General features: G+C 43.9%; 4 protein-coding genes across 4 annotated transcripts; 1 reads left to right on the top strand and 3 right to left on the bottom strand.

Moving 5' to 3' along the window:
• Window positions 1-68: 68 nt before the first annotated feature.
• On the bottom strand, window positions 69-4094 carry LOC120677508 (isochorismate synthase 2, chloroplastic-like). Its single transcript, XM_039958658.1, has 14 exons — window positions 3930-4094; window positions 3358-3806; window positions 2741-2858; window positions 2525-2641; window positions 2313-2459; window positions 1929-2003; window positions 1789-1857; window positions 1502-1620; window positions 1336-1393; window positions 1117-1227; window positions 913-997; window positions 662-759; window positions 449-541; window positions 69-374 (listed from the first exon to the last, which is right to left on the bottom strand). The coding sequence occupies exons 1-14, from the start codon at window positions 3990-3992 to the stop codon at window positions 300-302; spliced, it is 1677 nt and encodes a 558-aa protein (XP_039814592.1). The 5' UTR covers window positions 3993-4094; the 3' UTR covers window positions 69-299.
• Window positions 4095-4706: 612 nt separating this feature from the next.
• On the bottom strand, window positions 4707-8224 carry LOC120677518 (mitochondrial outer membrane protein porin 1-like). The gene is made up of 6 exons (XM_039958668.1): window positions 8046-8224; window positions 7841-7908; window positions 6626-6736; window positions 6284-6373; window positions 5990-6198; window positions 4707-5330 (listed from the first exon to the last, which is right to left on the bottom strand). The coding sequence occupies exons 1-6, from the start codon at window positions 8089-8091 to the stop codon at window positions 5024-5026; spliced, it is 831 nt and encodes a 276-aa protein (XP_039814602.1). The 5' UTR covers window positions 8092-8224; the 3' UTR covers window positions 4707-5023.
• A 2843-nt stretch (window positions 8225-11067) lies between these two features.
• Window positions 11068-12730, top strand: LOC120677497. The gene is made up of 2 exons (XM_039958649.1): window positions 11068-11458; window positions 12320-12730. The coding sequence occupies exons 1-2, from the start codon at window positions 11133-11135 to the stop codon at window positions 12468-12470; spliced, it is 477 nt and encodes a 158-aa protein (XP_039814583.1). The 5' UTR covers window positions 11068-11132; the 3' UTR covers window positions 12471-12730.
• Window positions 12731-13321: 591 nt separating this feature from the next.
• On the bottom strand, window positions 13322-16684 carry LOC120677486 (hypersensitive-induced response protein-like protein 2). Its single transcript, XM_039958640.1, has 6 exons — window positions 16549-16684; window positions 15003-15198; window positions 14743-14863; window positions 14302-14393; window positions 14113-14209; window positions 13322-13974 (listed from the first exon to the last, which is right to left on the bottom strand). Exons 2-6 carry the CDS (start codon window positions 15189-15191, stop codon window positions 13619-13621), a joined length of 855 nt encoding a protein of 284 aa, XP_039814574.1. The 5' UTR covers window positions 15192-15198; window positions 16549-16684; the 3' UTR covers window positions 13322-13618.
• Window positions 16685-18288: the final 1604 nt, after the last annotated feature.

Here is an 18288-nt window from a genome sequence, read left to right as displayed (position 1 = left end):
ATTTTACATGCTTTCATCATAGATAATCAAATACATAAACAGACCAGACAAACATTGCAAAATGGAGGGAGTAATTTGGGATGTTTCAATTGACAGGAAGTTTATGCTATAAATATATTCTGTTACATTCACGTGCTAATTAAATCAATGTATTTTCAGCACTACTGCTGTTCTGAATTCCATAATTACACAATTTCAATTGAATTCCTTCTAGTTTACTATCAAACAAGTAAGTGTGCAATAACTAGCTAAAATGGATGCTGAACTTTGTGATGACTTACTAGTTACTACTTCTCTATTCATATCACTGTTCCCATATTTTCAGCTTCTTGGTAGCGAATATGTTGTTCTTGGTACTGCAACAACTTTGCAAACTGAAAAAAAAATGCATTAGCCTTTCAGTTAAAACTAAGCACACTGTTTGCCACGATTTGGAACAAAATGGTACCTGAGATGCTTTGAGATCAAGTTCATCCCATTCAAAAGATGGATTTGTACCTTCAACGATCCCTGCACCGGCGTACACTAAAGTGCTGTGACCCTGAAAGCAGAGGAGATTTGTTACTGTGAGAAACAACAACTATGCAAGTCTGGCAACAGAAACATAGAATCCTAGATAGCAAATGCATAGTGAACTGAGAAAATTCATAGTGCTGCTTACTTTTCCGAGCAACGCTGACCTAATCCCGACAGCAAACTCACTTTCAGCTCCTCCAAACCAACCAACAGGACCAGCATACATTCCACGGTCAAAAATTTCTGGAAAATATCACAATTTAGTATTTGCAAACTGTTGCACTTACCTACTGCATTATTGTATTTCAGAAATAAATTGGACATTCAATAGGCAGCATACACATTCTACAAATTAATTTGAATTTTAAAATGTGTCCAAAATAAATTTAAGCATACCATAATCTCGTATAAAATGGCGTGCCTCTTCAGTGGGTAAACCACAAACAGCTGGACTTGGATGAAGAGTATTTAGAATCTCAAACTGCAATGTCAGGACAACAAAACATTATTTTATTGTACTTTAATGGTGGTTCATGTCCAACAATTACATTAACATACAAACATATTCCTCCAAGTAGTAGAAGGGCCGTCATAGGTTACCTCGTCATCTTCGTTCCTTATTCTCGCAGCTAACTGTGCTGACAAATGCTGTACTCTTGGAAGTTTCCGAAGAGCCTTGCTGGGATAGACAACCACCTCATCACATACCATCTGCAGATCAAATTACAGACAGTGGTTTAGTAAATTGCTGGGACCATCTGCCTTCCTGAAAAGCATTATGTCTATGTCGAGCGCCAGTATTTCTAGAACTCAACTTGCCTCCAGCTTCTTCTTTATGCTGTCCCGCACTATAGTAAATTCAATATCCTCTTTGCTACTGCAGGAAATTTTGTATCAACACTTGCTCAATTTCAGGACAAGGTGTTTGATTTCACCCTGAACTCCTCAATTTAATACAGTACGAATTCTAAGGAGAGAAAGGAACCTTAGAAGTAAATCCTGACCGATTTGAAAGTCATCCGCTCTTGTTTTTCCCCTTGCTCGAGTACCAGCTAAAGCCTCACTGGAAATGTTCAAGTATTTCCGGTGAAATAGTTGCTCTGGCTATTCAGAATATTTGCACAAAATCAACGTTAGTTAGAATCAGTTATTTAGCATTTCTGCAACATAACTAGGAGATATGTGTGAAAGAATTTTTTAAATACAATAGAAGGAAAAATAGCAAGTATGCAGTTATGAAAGTTTCTATTTGACAGAATATAGTAGACATACACTATTTCCAACAAACGCAGGAGCATCTGATGGCTGTATGCAGAATTGATAAGCATTTTGGCCCTCGACCTGTATAGTTAAATCACAGAGTGGTCTTTTAGGACTGGTTTGAAAATTACAAGGTAGGGGAAAAAGCACACCTTCAAGCAAGCTAGCAGTTCCACAGGATCAATACAAGTATCAGTAATGTATCTGCTACACCTTGCCAGTACAACCTGTACAAAACATTGGTCAATGTTTTTTTTCTCTTTTTGGGGATAAGCTTTGGACACACGAGAGAACAAGATATAGTTTCGTTCTGGAGTTACATCAATCATACATGAATAGTGCTAAAATTGATAAGGTTGTCCGATTTGAACCCTAATTGCTAGAAACAATCAATAACCATATACACACCATGTCAATCATACTTGTCTGTTTTCTCTACGTCATGGGAGCACATCTAACAAGCAATAATCCATAATGTTGATTATGCTTTTCTATTTTCTCTATGGCATTGGAGCAAAGTTTACAAAATGATTTACCTTTACCAACTCTCTTTCCCTCTCTTTGATCATCTGAAGAGCTTTAGTAACTGCAAGATCCCAAGATGCCTTGGTTGGGACATGATTTAGACTCATGATGGTTGTGTGCAGGCTGGACGTGTTTACTTCTACAGAACAAGGTGATATCTGCAAAAAGTACAAGCCGTTACTATCTACCAGATGACAAATACTGGATGCAGAGAAACGTGCACCTTCTGCAACAATGATTGGAGATCGTCCACAGCGTTTTTCCATGTCCAAGAAAGCGAATCGTCCCATGCGATGGTCGTCGCAAGGACCGAGCTCTCCTCAAGCTCATTGAACTCAACCTGCACCACAGTTCAGACATTTCACAAAATTCAGAGCACTATTATCTTGTCCCATCCCATCCCATCTCTGATTTCCTAATGAGTGGCAGGCCAACTTACTTGAGGAATAATGAAGTAAAATGAGCCATAGTCCTCCCATTCAACCGAAACATCGCTCGTTGCGTCGAAACGGATGGCGCCATATGCACGAATCAGTGGACAGTCCTTTGAAAGAAACCTTCATAGACAGACAGTTGCAAACACAAGAAGCCAACATTAGACAACTTTTTTTGGCGACTGTGCCTGAGCACGTATTTTATTAAGAAGAAAGTAGTTTACAGACAATTCTTGATGCGACCAAACAGAGCTTGACTAACAAAAGATCACAAAGGACTAAAAACAGTGAAAAAACTGAAAAAACACAAACAAACACCCAACAACCACAACAGACACCCAGCAGCAGAAGCACGACGGGGGAGAACACCTCTAACCCCACAACCCTAACCAAGGCCAACCTAACGCCAACCAACAACTGGACCTGCAAAAAGAGACTACACCGCCAAAGGTGCGAAGATCTACAACCAAATTGTTTGGAATTCAGAGAATGAGATCATGCCCATTTTGTTTGGAAACACAGATAAAACATAGGACAGCAGCATCATTTGGAAAAGGAAAACGTCAGTGCAACTGTACAAAAGGAATTGACTGCCGGTGCTGAATTTGCCAGCGCTGATTACCTCTTGATTGCGCGCCAATCAGCGAGGGAGAAGGGGTCGGTCCCGCGGAAGAAGACCGCCGAGCCCACGCCCGCGACGCTCACCGGCTCCTTCCGCCGACCGCCCAGGCCGCCGTTGCCGTTGCCGGCGGCGAGGGCGGGCGTGCCGGGCGACGGCGCCCGCGCCGAGAAGAAGCAGCGCGGCAGCGCGCTCTGCGCGTGCAGCCACTCGACGGCGTCCACCCGCTGCCTGACGGGCACCTCGATGCGGATGATGCCGGAGGGCGCGGGCGGCAGCGCACCGGCTGCGAGCGCGCCCACGGCGGCCCTGAGCTGGCCCACGGCGTCCTGCGGCGCGGCCGCTGCCGGCAGCGCCCGCGCCTCGCGCACGCGCACCGCGCCGCGGTCCCCGGCGCCCGGCGCGTAGCCGTTCATGGGCAGCGAGCACGACACGCGCGCCCACCTCCCCACCTGCGCGCACGCACCCACACGAGGAAGGAAAAGGATCAGCTAGCTGTCAGCGCGCGTCCCACCGGCGTACACTGCCGTGCCGAGTAGATGCTGGGGAGAGAGAGAGAGGAGAGAGAAACGTGCCGTGGCCGCGGGCGCCGGGCGGAGCCGGCCGGGGGAGTAGAGCGAGGAAGACGGCGGCGACATCGGCGCGCGCGCGCGCCAGTGGCACGGCCGCGACGTCGCGTCCGGTGTGAGGTAGAGGAGGCCGGGGAGCAGGGGCAGGGGCGACTTGCACTGCGCGCGCACGTCGCGTCGCGTCGTGATTTGCGAGAAGAGATAAGAGGAGGTCCCATGGAGATAAGTGGCACAACCGTAAATTGCAACCTGGCATGGGCGCACACCATACGGCCGGCCATGTTCAAACAATCAAACCGTTTTTTTTAAAAAAAAAAGAAAATACCTTGGGCACTTGATGGTATTTTGGCAAACGGGCTCAAATGTAGTAGTACGGTGGTGGATTTCCAAAGTATTTTGGCACACACACTTGTAATGGTTTGTACACATATTTGTTCAATTAAAATTAATTTGTCTAATCAAAGTTGTCAATTACTTGTAAGCGGAAATTAAGTAAACTTCCTCCTCTTGGCCGCCTGATCGTCACAGAGAGAGGATCTGACGAGAGAAGACGTAGCAAACGGAACAATCGGACAACCTGAAACGAATGCAGCTCAGCTGCAACAAAATCTCAATGCTAGGGCCATCGAGGCAGATGGCTCTCCACAGCCATCCATATACCATAACAACCGAGAGACTTCCTAAACACCAGATAAATAAAAACTCCAGGAAAACACCCTCAATTCACTAACACGATACAAGTCACAAAACATTCACGTCGCAAACATAAATCTGCCAGCAACATGAAAACCACCAACCGAGTGCCCATCGATTGGAGTGTAAACTGGTACTAAAATGCATGGTAACACAAGTTCAGAATTCTACCGAGCTTGAATTATTGTGAAGGTTGCTCATTAACAGAGTGCTACACCGGCGACTGAAAAAAAAAACTCAAGGAAACATCACAGTTCATGAAATCAATAGACAGACTGCAACGACCAAAAGATGCGGGGAACCCAAACTGTTTTGTCTCCCCAAGCTGACCTGGTCCCAATTTCAGCTGGGAAGGAAGTACATGCTGGGAGCTTAAGAGAGAGAGAAAAAAAGGACTTGGTGAACAATCAGGGCTTGAGGGCCACGGCTATCCCAACCTTCGAGCTCTTCTCAATGGTCTTGGTGTCGACCTCAGCTGAGATGGTCACCAGTGACTTTGGCCTCCACTCATGCTGGATCAGCGCGCTGGCCTTACCGGAGTTGTTGAAGCGGGCCTTCACGACAGTCAGTGGATCCAAAGCATGCTGGGTGCCGAAGGTGAGGGTGTTCTCGTTGGTGGAGAAGCAGTGGGTCAGCTCTGCCCCAACAGCTGTGCTAGTCAATTGGTTAACATTGTGGTAGTAAGCTGCGGTTAGGCTGTCTCCCTTGTTGTTCCTGCAAAAGAAGGTTGGATTAGTCACATGAAATTTGGCAGGCACAACAATGGAGAGTGGAGACAGTAAACAATCATAAAGTAGAAAGGACCAAATTCCTCGCCACAAGCCAATTTTTAGAAGCAGTGCCCAATATTAGCTATATTACCATCCACTGAATGGAAGACACCCAATTTGATTTTTTTTCAATTATATATATAAAGCACTCAACAAACTCTGCTGCTCGACTAATTTTCTTTGTGCACACAATAATCTCAGTGAGTTGGAAACTCTAGTTGCAAGGAATATTGTGAAGCAAATTGTAATGTTGCATCTTCTAAAATACTTCATTTGAGAAATGGCTCCGAGAAAGCATGAAATCATGGTGACCAATATCTTATATTTTGACTACTTTTTGTGTAAGCATGAAATCATGGTGACCAATATCTTATATTTTAACTACTTTTTGTGTGCTTAGCTAAAGAACAAATTGAAGTGAGACACATCAGGGATTTACACTTAATAATCATAAAAACACAAAGCATGATAGGCATTGTCAAATAACAGGCATTTGCACTTACCCATAAAAATGCCATAAGTTAATAAACAAGCTAAGGCTGCCAAATAACAGTTGAACATAGTAATTTAGATATATAGGGCTACTACGCTTTGAAAACTCACAGGTTCAGGGATGCGATAAGGTCTTCATGAGTGATGCTCAGTCCAGCATTGTATTTGATTAAGTTCCCAGATGCAGTATCAAGTGAGAAATCTGCGCCAACTGCCAGAGCCTTGGTTCCAAAGGAGCCAGAGAGGTTGACTACAGGATTGGCAGTCAGACCAATGCTTGTGTTAACCCCAGCATGATCATGCAAGTACTGAAGCTCAAACTGCAACCAGAAATAAATTAAAAAAGAATACATTGAGCATTAAGAATCCACCTAAGAAATCATTAACCGACGACTAGATGGTTACCTTTCCAGATCTCTGATCAGGAACAGCAAAGCTCAAGATAGTCTTCAGTCCTGGTGTAGCAATCTCATCAACAGTAACTGTAGTAATGACCTGAACAAAACATCAAAGCAAGCAATCAACAGGACATATAAAAAGTGGGTAATATAGCAGACAAACTAATTAGATAAGAATGCAAATTGTTCAGCAACCACAAATAGAATGATTGATGTTAGTTTGTCAGACTGTAATCATTAATCCAAGTGATAACATAAGAAATGAACATATTGCAGGTCTGTTTTTTAGTATGGTATGCCATTCAAGGAATTAGGTATACATAGAGAAAGAAAAGAGAGAAAGATTTACATTTGAGCCTGAATTTGCTTTCACATCTACGGTGACGTTCTTGTTCTTTATCTGTGATTGGATCTCACCAAAAATCAGGTCAGCTTTCTTCGTGCTAGTAGCTGTGACAGCCTGCATGAATAAGCAATAAAGAACATTAAAATCATAAGAAACAAAATAATAGTCGTAAACACACGAAAATGATTCTAACAGAATAACACTGAAAATGATTCTAACAGAATAACACTATTCCGTATAATATAAATAAGCAGCATTTAAGAGAAAAATCAAACACATACACACACAAAAACATTGTTAAATCACGTAATATTTACCATTTGGCCCCATTATTTTAGGTTCTACAAACAGGGACATTATTCCAGATTCAAATACAACATCCACGAAACATGGCAAGATGCAAAAGACAATCCATTATGGTAACAGCATAACTGACAATCCATTATGGTAACAGCATAACTAGGGTTCGACACCATCTTTTGTTACTTGTTAGGGTTTAGTCAGGTATTCTATACTTTGATTGCAATTCTATTATCCACAATTGTGCTTTGATTCATAAAAGACACACTTTCATCAGGATCTGTAATTGTATTCACATGCCACCAAACCGCACTAGAAGCCACCATACATGACAGCCCTCAGCTGCCTTGCCAGTATTCAGAGTACACATCATTCAACAACTGACTATTCAAACAACTGTGCAAGCTTGACACCAATTACTTATGTCAAGCTTGCCGCTACTTTAAACATTCACGTTTTTTTTTTGAACAAATAGGCTAGGCTAGTGGAGTACTGATTCTTTCCCTGTTTATTCGAACAGCCAAGGGCCCTTCTCTACCAACCTCACTTCAAAACAAGCAGTGGAGGCTGACAAGCAAAACAAAGGTTGCTAAATTACAGCGCCAAACGGACTAGCAATAAATGACAGCTAATAAGCAGGTCCATGCAGGAAACCAATCTCCTGTGCTGGCTGTCGCGCCTGCCTAAATCCCGCTACCGAGCAGCCCATCGCTGAGATCGCGCTACAGGATTCAAACCACGCAGATCAATCCAACACAAATCATGAAACTACCCCTCACAGCTTCATCAGTCCGATACATTCAAGCCCTAACCCATCTGACCAAAGCACGTCACAAGGCCCTAGCACCAGGGAAACGAAAACCGGTGGGGGGTGGGGAGGGGAGGGGGCGCGGGGCAGAGAGGAGGCGGAGCACTTACGACGCCATTGGAGGTGTAGGTGGTGAGGGTGAACTTGTGGTCGGTCTGGTAGTCCTTGTACAGCAGATCTGCGGAGAAAGCCAACCAAAAACAATCAGAAACCCAACCGAAAATGCAACAATAACCAGCGAGCTCAACCCCCGAGCGTGACAGGAATCCGGGGGGAAGGAGGGCGGAAGGGAGGGACGGACGGACGGGCACCCACCCCTGGTCTTCTTGCCGATCTCGGTGTAGAGGCCTGGCCCGACCATCTTCTCGCCGGTGGCGGTGGCGGCGCGACGAGGTGTGGCGGTGGCGGCGCGACGAGGTGTAGCGGCGGGGGTCGGAGGGGTGGGGACTGGGGAGGATGATTGGGAGGCGGCGGATAAGTGGAGGGGAGGTGGGGAAGAACGAATAAAGGCGGAGAAAACGAACCGCGGCTCGGGAGGCTTACGTGTGGGCCCGGTTAAACCCTAGTAGTTTATTTCGTCTCTGCTCATTTCGCTTTCCATTTCTTATTGTCACAAAAAAAACCGTTTCAAAAAAAAAACCGAGAGAACTACGAATGGCTTCTCCATCAACTTGAACAAATTGTAGCGGTTCGCTTGTTTTTATATGCTTTTGGAGAATATTCAGATTGTAATTTCAAAATGTCATACCTGTTCCTTAAACAACGTTTTTTCTTTTTTTTGCGGGTAAAACAACGTTTTTTTCAACAACAAAATACAACATTTTTATTATGTTTCTAGTCACATTACTGTTTAGTTAAGGATTTGTGTTCAGTATATAGATTGTTTCCAAGGCCCTGTTTAGTTTAAAAAAATTCCTACAGTACCTGTCACATCGAATTTTCGGACACATGTATGGAACATTAAGTGCAGTCGAAAAAAATTATTAATTATACAGTTTAACTGATTAGGATGAGACAAATTTTTTACACCTAATTAGTCTATAATTAGATATTAATTTTCAAATAGCAACGAAATGTGCTACAGTATCAAAACTCAAATCTTTTCGCGAACTAAACACAGCCTAAGGCCTTGTTTAGATGAAAAACTTTTGGATGTAAAACGCTGTAGCACTTTCGTTTGTATTTGGTAATTATTGTCCCATCATGGATTAACTAGCCTCAAAAGATTCGTCTCGCAAATTACAGATAAACTGTGTAATTAGTTATTTTGTTTAGCTATATTTAATACTTATGCATGTATTGAAAAAATTCGATGTGATGGAGAATCTTGTAAAAGTTTTAGGAATTTTGAAGGGAACTAAACAAAGTCTAAGTTGTATACCTTCATCATTGTTATAAATCCTTAGGGCGAACATGAATTATAGGGGTTCCTTTCCTTCATCACTCTCTCTTAGCGTAGAACACGTTGTAGAAACACTAAACCACATGAGGAAAATAAGTTTTCTACCATTATGTAAATTAGTTTTCATACTTTCCATTACTTTATAATGCTTAGACTCATAGCAGCACTGTGGGGGGATACCATTGTTGTGCCGCTTCTTCTGTAGAAAACTATTCGATTCATATCACCCAATACGGTATAATAGTTGCATAATTGTACTCAATGGTATATTTAAAAAAAAGGAGAACGAAGATATGGATATTGTAATTTACACGATGGTGAAAATATTATTTTTCCCAAACATCACGGAGCATCAATATGCCACCATGGTTCAATGAGTTCATCAAAACAAACTGGTCATGATAAGAGGGTCACATAGTTTCCTTGCATACTTTTATATTATTTTCCTTGAAGTCCATATAAAAATGACATAAACCTGACAGTTCTTAAGCAAAAAAAAATCATCGTGCTTACTTCTTAAGTTGCCAATGACATATTCCTCCGTCAAGAACACCCATATAAAATGGCTATTTGACCATGTTATGTGTTGCTTTTGTTGTGCCTTTAGCATTTTGAAAGGTTGCCCGGCATCCGAAAGGTTTATTCTTTTCGAGCCATGTGCTGCTCATGCGCGAAGTCTTAATGCATCTCCCCGTTGAGCTTGACAGAGTCAATTTTTTATAAGGAAACATATCAGATGTAAATCAATTTTTTCATACAAACTATAAAAACTTCAATTTAGACCATCAGATCAACATTCAAGGGGAGGAGTGCAGAGAGGTGAGAGGGGGATTTGCAAAAGTGTGATTAACCAATCCAAGAGCGGGTCCAGATTGTAAAATTATACAATCACACATACCTCTTGAATATTGATCTAATAACTCAGATTGAAGTTTTCATAATTTGCACGAAGAGATTGGTTTGCACCTGATATGTTCTCTTGTTATAAAAAAGAAACATGCTGGATCAAATATTTTACATGCATGATGACTGGGTTTTATTCATCCCAGCATTGCCTAGCTGGATAATCTGATTCTGTCTTCCTAATAATTGGATTGCGGTTACCAATCGACGGCTCTGCAGCATCCACTTTGGAACGTTTTGGTCTTTCTGGAGAGCTACTGCCAAGCAAAACAATTGTATCAATTAAAAATGGATCTTTTCCCCTCGTCAGGTGACTTAGATATTGCATTTCTATAAATCACATGTTCAGAACAAATGTTTTAACAACACGAACAAATAATTATTTTCTACGAACAAAAAGTTAAACATGATGAACAAATAATAATACAATGAATAAAATATTACACATCACGAACATTGTGAATAAATAAATCAACATCACAGAATAATTTAATCTACAAAACGAACAAATGATTTATCATTGCGAACAAGTTAGTTACACACAGAAAATGCATCTACATCACAAAAATAGAAGAAAGAATAAAAGACAAAAAAATAGACAAAAAAAATATAAAAAAGAAGAATCGGTAGACACAGCAAAGACAACCTAACTGGTGACTTACATAAATACAAGATCTAAGTCAAACTTAAAAAGAGTAAATCTGATTAAAAATAGCAGTAAAATGAGGGGTATAGAAATTTGCAAGATAAATAGAAAGTACAATCTCGAGACTTGAGAATTGAGATATGTCTTCCGGCCCATATTTTCCCCTTTAGCCTTTTATTTTTTTTAGAGAGGTTTTTTTTCCCAGTGGATGGATAGTGTAGGCCCAAATTTTGGCCCAGCCCAAAACGAAACGGCCCAACAGGAAACGGGCATGATCACGGTTCACAAAACAAAAATTACGTTATCTTCGTGAAAATATAAACAGATTTATTATGCTATCATCATCAACTGCGTAAGCATCCACGGTTTTGCTAAACATGCAATCGTTTTATCCAAGAATCACCTCATCTATTCTGTCCTGACAAGCCATCAGCATCTCGAAGAAATTCGGATGGCATTAATTTTTCCCCCTCTCGTCGCGTCGCGTTTCGATCCGTGGCACAAGCTCGATAAAAATCGCTCGCTTCGATCCAATCGCGAATTGTTCAGCCTCGGTGACGTAAGAGGCAGGAGAAGAGCGCGGGCAGAGGTTTCTGAAGCCGTTAGTCCCGCTCCAAGAACCGGGGTGCGCGATCCGGCCATGGCGCCGACGCTGCGGGAGGAGGAGGGCGGCGATTCGTCGGCAGCGGCGGCGCTGCGGGCGCCCGCGCACGTGATGGCGCGGGTGTTCTCGCAGCTGGACTGCGTCGACCTCCTCAGCTGCTCCCTCGTCTGCAAGTGAGTTGCCCCTCCCTCTCCTCTCCTCTCGTCTCTCCTATCTCCCTCGCGCGTGTTGCTCGACGGAATGCCTCCGCGCTTAACTTTCTCGGGTTGGATATGATCGAGGGAGAAATCTTTGAAGGCCCAATAAAATTAGCCTCTTGTCTGAGTTCAGGAGATGCGTGTGCCCTGCTGATATTGGTGTGCGAGATTGCAGGCATCAGATGTGTGCTCTTGCACTGTGTTCTAGTCCCGCCTTTGGTTCATCCTTTTTTGTGTTCAGTGGCATCTGCTGAAGAGGAGATGGTCAATTGATACTTATGAGTGACCTGATCAACTAACCAAATTCCTTTGGCAAAATTGTCAGTCTTTCCTGCTCTGTTCAACGGATTTCTCTGAGCCTGGAAAGCAACAGCAACCACCAGTCAGAGCCTGGATCATAGATAGCTTATAGCTTCTTTCTGGATACTGAGCAGATGAATTGGTTTTGCTTTATACCACTCCTCCCTACTGAATTGGAGAAGCCTCGATGCTCTCCAATACTGGATACCTTTCTCGAATCCAGTTGCGAGTTGGATCCTGAACCATTTTCCTCGTGTTCTAAGCTCTAACAGAATGGCTAACATGACTGATTTTTCAGAAATAGACTGCCTGCAATGTGATGTAACTAATACCTGATAGTCTATGTTTAAATCTTGTACTGGGTCGCTCTCCAAAACCCCTAAAATGTGTTTTGTTACAAGAAACAGAGTCTAAGTTAACAGATACTGCACCAAATCCTCATGTCTTTTCCCTTTTCCTGCAAATAACCCTAGTCCTAGGCAATGTTCACTAGCCCATACTTGTTTTAGATCTGCTTATCGTTTTGTGAATCACCAGGCAATGGTACCACGATTCTGCAGAGCTTAGAGAGGAGTGGAGGAAGGAGTACCTGGATGCTTGGAACCAATTTGGATTATCTGTGACGCGTGAGCCGCAACCGCTATGCCCTACTTGCTCACTGAGAAGCTTGCGTAGTCTATGCCCATGACCTTGCTGCTATCTTGCTCTCCTGTCATTTTAATCAGGCAGAAAGGATCAATAGATTTTACTGTTCATTCATGGTGATTGTTACAAGATCATGTATACGGGCAACTAATGTTACATGGTGTATAATTACAATGTGCAAATGTACATGGTTGGTGACTTGGTGTGTGATGTGTTGTACTCCACATTATGCAAGATAAGCAAGAACCTTCCATTAGGATTTTAGGACTTGCCGGTACTATAGAGTTCATACCGTCATTGCTATGTGCTTTGCAGTTGTACACTTGTATGGAGACCTTACTTGGAAGTGCTAAAGAACAAACCCAACTTGCTGCTATTTGTATTTTAAAATAAAACAGAACTCGGTACTGTCAAAATATTATGTACAAGGTAATGACTGAACATTCATAAAAACTGCCAACAAACTTATACCATCCATCAAAAAGGGCGTTCTTGAATAGACTAGCATCCCTTTGGTAAAACTTCTGTACAAGAACTATCTTTGGTAAAACTTCTGTAGTTACATGGTGCATATAGTGCATGTGTAAAGATGTTTGTTGGGTGGTCATATTGTGCAAGAAGCATTGTCCTAGGGTTCACTTGCAAAAAGTTTGTATATTATCAGCGCAGAGTGTTTCACAGTAATATGATTTTTCTTTTGTCGAAAAGTGCTAAACAACAAATCCAACTACACTATCTTAGGAAGAAAGAAAGAATTGTAGAATAACTTAACTGAGCATCAAAATATGCCAACTTTGCAGTCTATCAGAATGGAGCCCACAAAAACAATTTCATAAAATAACAGACATCTTGTCATTCCAAAGATTTTGCAAAAGAACATCACTGCAGCCAAAAAACACAGAATTCTGAGAAGCTGCACTTTCAATTAATAGCTCTGAGTCCTATCCAGATGGACTTTCCACACAAATATATAGCATAGTAGGAGGTCACCAAAATAACTGACACTATGACAGGTTTGGATATCTAGGCTCACTCGCAAGTGCTCCAGTCGATATAAAGCCTACTAACATTTCACAAACCATGCAAGTCTATCTATATCATACAATTCACAACTTCATAGCACCATATAACAGATGCCGTCGACACTGCTTTGCAATCAAAACCAATCTTCTTTTCCCCCTCAGAGCCCTCTCACTGCAGATTGGCCTGCAGGAGGCCATCTCTTATCTGCGCCGCCACATCTTTGACAGCTCCAGGACCATGGGGGATGAACACTGAAGAGGACTTGGATGAGGCTCCAATCTCCTTCATGGTGTCGAAGTACTGGGTGACCAGGACCATGTCCATGATGTCCTTGGCAGTGGTGCCAGGGACATTCTCTGAGAAGGCGAGCACACTGTCCCTCAGCCCGTCCACAATGGCCTGACGCTGCCTTGCAATACCCACACCAGCCAGGTACTTGGATTCAGCCTCTCCTTCGGCTTTCTTGATCTGGAGTATCTTCTCGGCCTCAGCTTTCTCACTGGCTGCCACCCTCATCCTAGCAGCTGTACCATACAGCCAGAAGGGTAGCATGTAAGATTAATCGATACAACTTTTAGATGCTTGCGGCTGAGCAATTGCTGTATTGCCAATTTAATACGATGAAAATCAACTGTTACTTATGTGAATGGTAAAGTACTTGCCTGCATTGATCTCGTTCATTGCTCTCTTGACACGGTCATCAGGCTCAATATCAACAATGAGCGTTTGCACGATCTCATAGCCATATGTAGACATTGCCTACACCACAAAAAAAGCCAGGTCAGTCCAAAGATTCTACATTCTCTAAAGCAAATTCAACAAGTAAACAAAAATAAATGCGTGGCAGAAACCTTTTCAAGCTCATCTTCAACAGCTTTTGCAATATCATTCTTCTGCTCAAATGCATCGTCCAGGTCCAGCTTTGGAACAGTAGCTCTAATGACTGAAATAAGCAGTGAAACACTAAGAAAACTGGTTTATTCGACTTTTGATTTGTGCGGCATAGAAACATAACCTTCTCTCCTTGTACCGACAAAAAAACTAAAAATACGAACAAGCACAATACAAAAGGTACAATTTATCTCAGTAGATTAAGTACAATTTATCACAGTAGATTAACAAACACAAAAAATAGTCAACTGACATAACATAAGCTATGCAAGGACTTGTGGGTATCAAAAACCAGATAATTGAGGTAGCTGAAGTGACAAGACAAGTGCAGTACAAGATACGATGCAAACATGTATACAATGAACAGATAAAGTACAATTTCAAACAGAAGGAACAGTTACCATCAAATACATATGACTGAATTTGTTCCCTGGTGTTGCTCAGCTTGTAGAAGGCATCGGATGCCTTATCAGCAAGAGCGCGATATTGGACAGATGCAACAACAGTGACAAAGACATTGTCCTGAACAGATAAAATCCAGGCAACAAATTTCAGAAAAGTTGTTTCTTATGCTGCAACTTCGCAGAATTGTTCTTTGATCATGCCAATAGCTTCAGCAAAGCAAAAATCAGATATAAAATAGAATGGTATTGGAGGATACCTTTGTCTTTGTTTCACAGCGGACATCCAGCTGCCGCACACGCAAGGAGAGGTAACCAGCAATCTGCTGCCCTATGCACCAGGGTAGAAAGTGGCAACCAGGCTCCAGGACCTCATTGAACTTGCCAAAAGTTTCTTTGATGGCTACAGTTGACTGATCAACTTGCACTAAACCCAAAATCTGACCCATGTCTTATCTGCACAAAAAAGATACCTGTTAGGCAGTAGTCCAATAATGCATAACAAAGGGCAAGAGTGCAAAGGCAAGGCCATTCATTTGTCATCCGAGCATAGGTAGCTCAGATATAGAAGCAACTACGGTATCAACTAGAGGTACTTCTTGAATGAAGCTTATGGTACAAGCCAAAAATATGACAGGCAAGTCAATGAAGATATCATTATATCATTACATAGGATAAGATCACCACAAGGACGTACTATTCATGATAATGCGAAATGAATAGATAGAGATTAACGACCCTCTCCAATCCTGACATGAAAGACAACTAAAAAAAACCATGATGCACTAGAATCCTTTCAAATAAGTAACCACACGACACCATAAACTCACTGGACAATAGCTTACAGATATCCACTGAAGAATAAAAGTAGCAGCACAATAAAAGTTGAGCAAACGCAAGTAGGACATACTAAATGAACTAGATAAGACGGGCATGGAAGAGTAGACTAATTTATTTTCAGTGAATTACTTTGATAATTGAATTTTAGATTCAGATATGGTGACTCGTATGGGCACCAGGCACGTGCAGACAAGGGTAATATACATGTCAGAAGAATCGCAAGGTCTAAAGTTTGAGGGACAGAGGCACCTGACTATACAAACTACAGATAAACTACGCAATTGTTTTCTACCAACTGGCAGAGCAACTGTATGCCATATTTTACAAAGACTTAACCCACACGGCAGCGTTACAAACGTATATATAGAATAAAGAATAAACTACGCAATTTTGACACCTTGCACTGTAATAAAATGATGTAATCAATTATCCCGGCCGCAGCGTTCAGATATGGAGCAGTGCACGTCACATTTCCCTACAACTGCTTGAAACGAAACAAAGACAGCTGAGCGATTCTTCCGATCCACCACCGTGATCAGGAAAAAAACCGCCTAATAATTGACTAAAGACGCTCGAAACTTCAGATACGTCAACCGCAGCTGAACCAGCCCCCAAATCCCGATCTTTCCCTAAAGAAGTTTTACCCCCTTCTTTCCGCCACAAAAAAAATATCGCATTGGGGGGCGAGACCAGCAAAGCGGCACCTAGAATTGGCAGAACCAAGCCTTGAGTACGGAGGAGGATGCCGACACGCCGTTACACAATAATGCCGGGTAAAAAAAAATCGCGCATCTAGCTAGCAGGGCTGGAGAGGCCAGGGGAAGAAACCCCGGAGAAGATCCCCAAGAAATTAAACCCACCACCAAAAGCCCTAAACCTGCAGCAAACCGCTAGTGCATCCACCCAAGCAAGATCCACCAACACTTCGTATGAATTCCTGCGCTAGAAAAAGGAGGGATTGGTTACCTCAGCCGATCGATCCTTGAGCGCGGAACCGGGCTGAAGCGAGGCGCGAGGGTAAAGCTGTAGCCGACGGCCGACGCGGTTGGGGTTTTTGGGTTGGGTTGGGTGCGGAGGGGGGGGGGTGGGGGTGGTGGAGATCAGCCGCCGCGGCGCGGGCGGGAGTATATATAGGTGGACGGACACGCGCCCGCGCCACGCGCGAGTGTCTAGCAGCGAGGCAGAGAGAGCCCCGCTGAAGCACTGGCCCCACCTGGCGGACGGTCCAGATCGCGACCCGGGCAGGAGATCAACGTCCCGCCCGCGTGTCTGGTCTGCTGGGGTGGCGGAGTCCTCGCCGCTCCCGCCACTTGCTGCGGCGGTATCCTCGATGATTTTCTCTTTATTTTTGGTTGGTGATGAATCAGACCGAGGGGTGGTTTCATGGTTATTCACTCTCTCGTGGTGTGGTAAACTATAGTCGAGTGGCGGGATGCACCCGCCTAATTCTAAGTGTAGGATGTGTTTGGGGTAGTCAAGGAATGCTCGATCTATAGGCGTAAGAACACGGAAGCACACAAGGATTTAGAGTGGTTCGGGCCGCCGGAGCGTAATATCCTACGTCCACTGTGTGATGTATTTGCCTGAGCTTGTGTGCAAGCTGGGGGAGGAGCTATGCATGTCTCTGCATGTGTGAAAACTTGTGAAACCTCGTGTCCGTGTGAACCTATGTTCTAGCGGGCGTGCTCTCCCTTTTATATGTCCAAGGGGAGCATGTACACTGAGCGGGGGCCCGACAGATGGGCCCGGCGATGTATTATAAACTACACTTTGGCCTTCAATGCCTCAGATCCGGAGATCTTGTCGTCGGCTTTCGTGCGTAGCTTCTGACCAGGGATGGTCTTTAGCTGTCCTGTCGGAGTAGAGTCTAGCCTCTGGAGCCGCGCGTCGAGGTCATGATGAAGCGCCGAACTACTGACTCAGTCCGCTGTAGCAGCGTGCACTGTTGCTTCAGTTAGTAGCTGGTCATCATGACTCGTTGCCCATCCGCGCGGCGCTGAGTCTTTAATGCTTGCCTTGGTAACTGACGAGCCGCCTTGAAAACAGGCGGGCTTACCGTGTTGTCATGTCACGCCTGTCCAACCCGTGAGTGAGTATCCGATGCCCCGCTCTGGCAGCGCACGCCCCCAACCACCAGCATTTAATGCAGCAGGAGGGCTGGCGATCCACAGTGTGGACTGACAAAAGCTGCCTCGTGCCTAGCGGTAGCAGAGCACGCCTCAACCGCTCGCACTTAATGTGGGTGGGTGAGGGAGCTTCCAGCGAAAGGCTTGCGCCCGCGCCCGCGTCTGCGTGACATGTCGCGGCTCCGGACCCCTCCCGAGCAGCTAGCTGAGCCGAGAGCTCACGGGGGTCCGGATAGGCACGTGGAGGTCTCGGACCCACCTGCGGGGGTCCGGGTCCGCGGCCACAGGTGCTGAGCATTTCCACCTCTGGGACACGTGGTGACACCGGACCCGTCCCCGAGCAGGAAGCGGGTCCGGGACCGTTGGTCCGGCTGCTCATCTCCTTAGGGTGTAGTTATAGATAACTACGCGAGTCTTGGCACAGTTGCAGAGTACCGACACACTCTGTTTGACTGCAACCAGCCTGCAGTATTTTTTATCACACACCAAATCAGTATCAGCCACCAGCCAACTAGTAGTACTTTTCTCTCACAATAAATCAGCACCAGCCACCCAACCGAACAGAGTGATTATCCATTAG

The sequence above is a fragment of the Panicum virgatum genome, chromosome 2K, assembly GCF_016808335.1.
Source record: "Panicum virgatum strain AP13 chromosome 2K, P.virgatum_v5, whole genome shotgun sequence".
Lineage (NCBI taxonomy): Eukaryota > Viridiplantae > Streptophyta > Magnoliopsida > Poales > Poaceae > Panicum > Panicum virgatum.
This window is presented reverse-complemented; position numbering and strand designations above follow the sequence as displayed.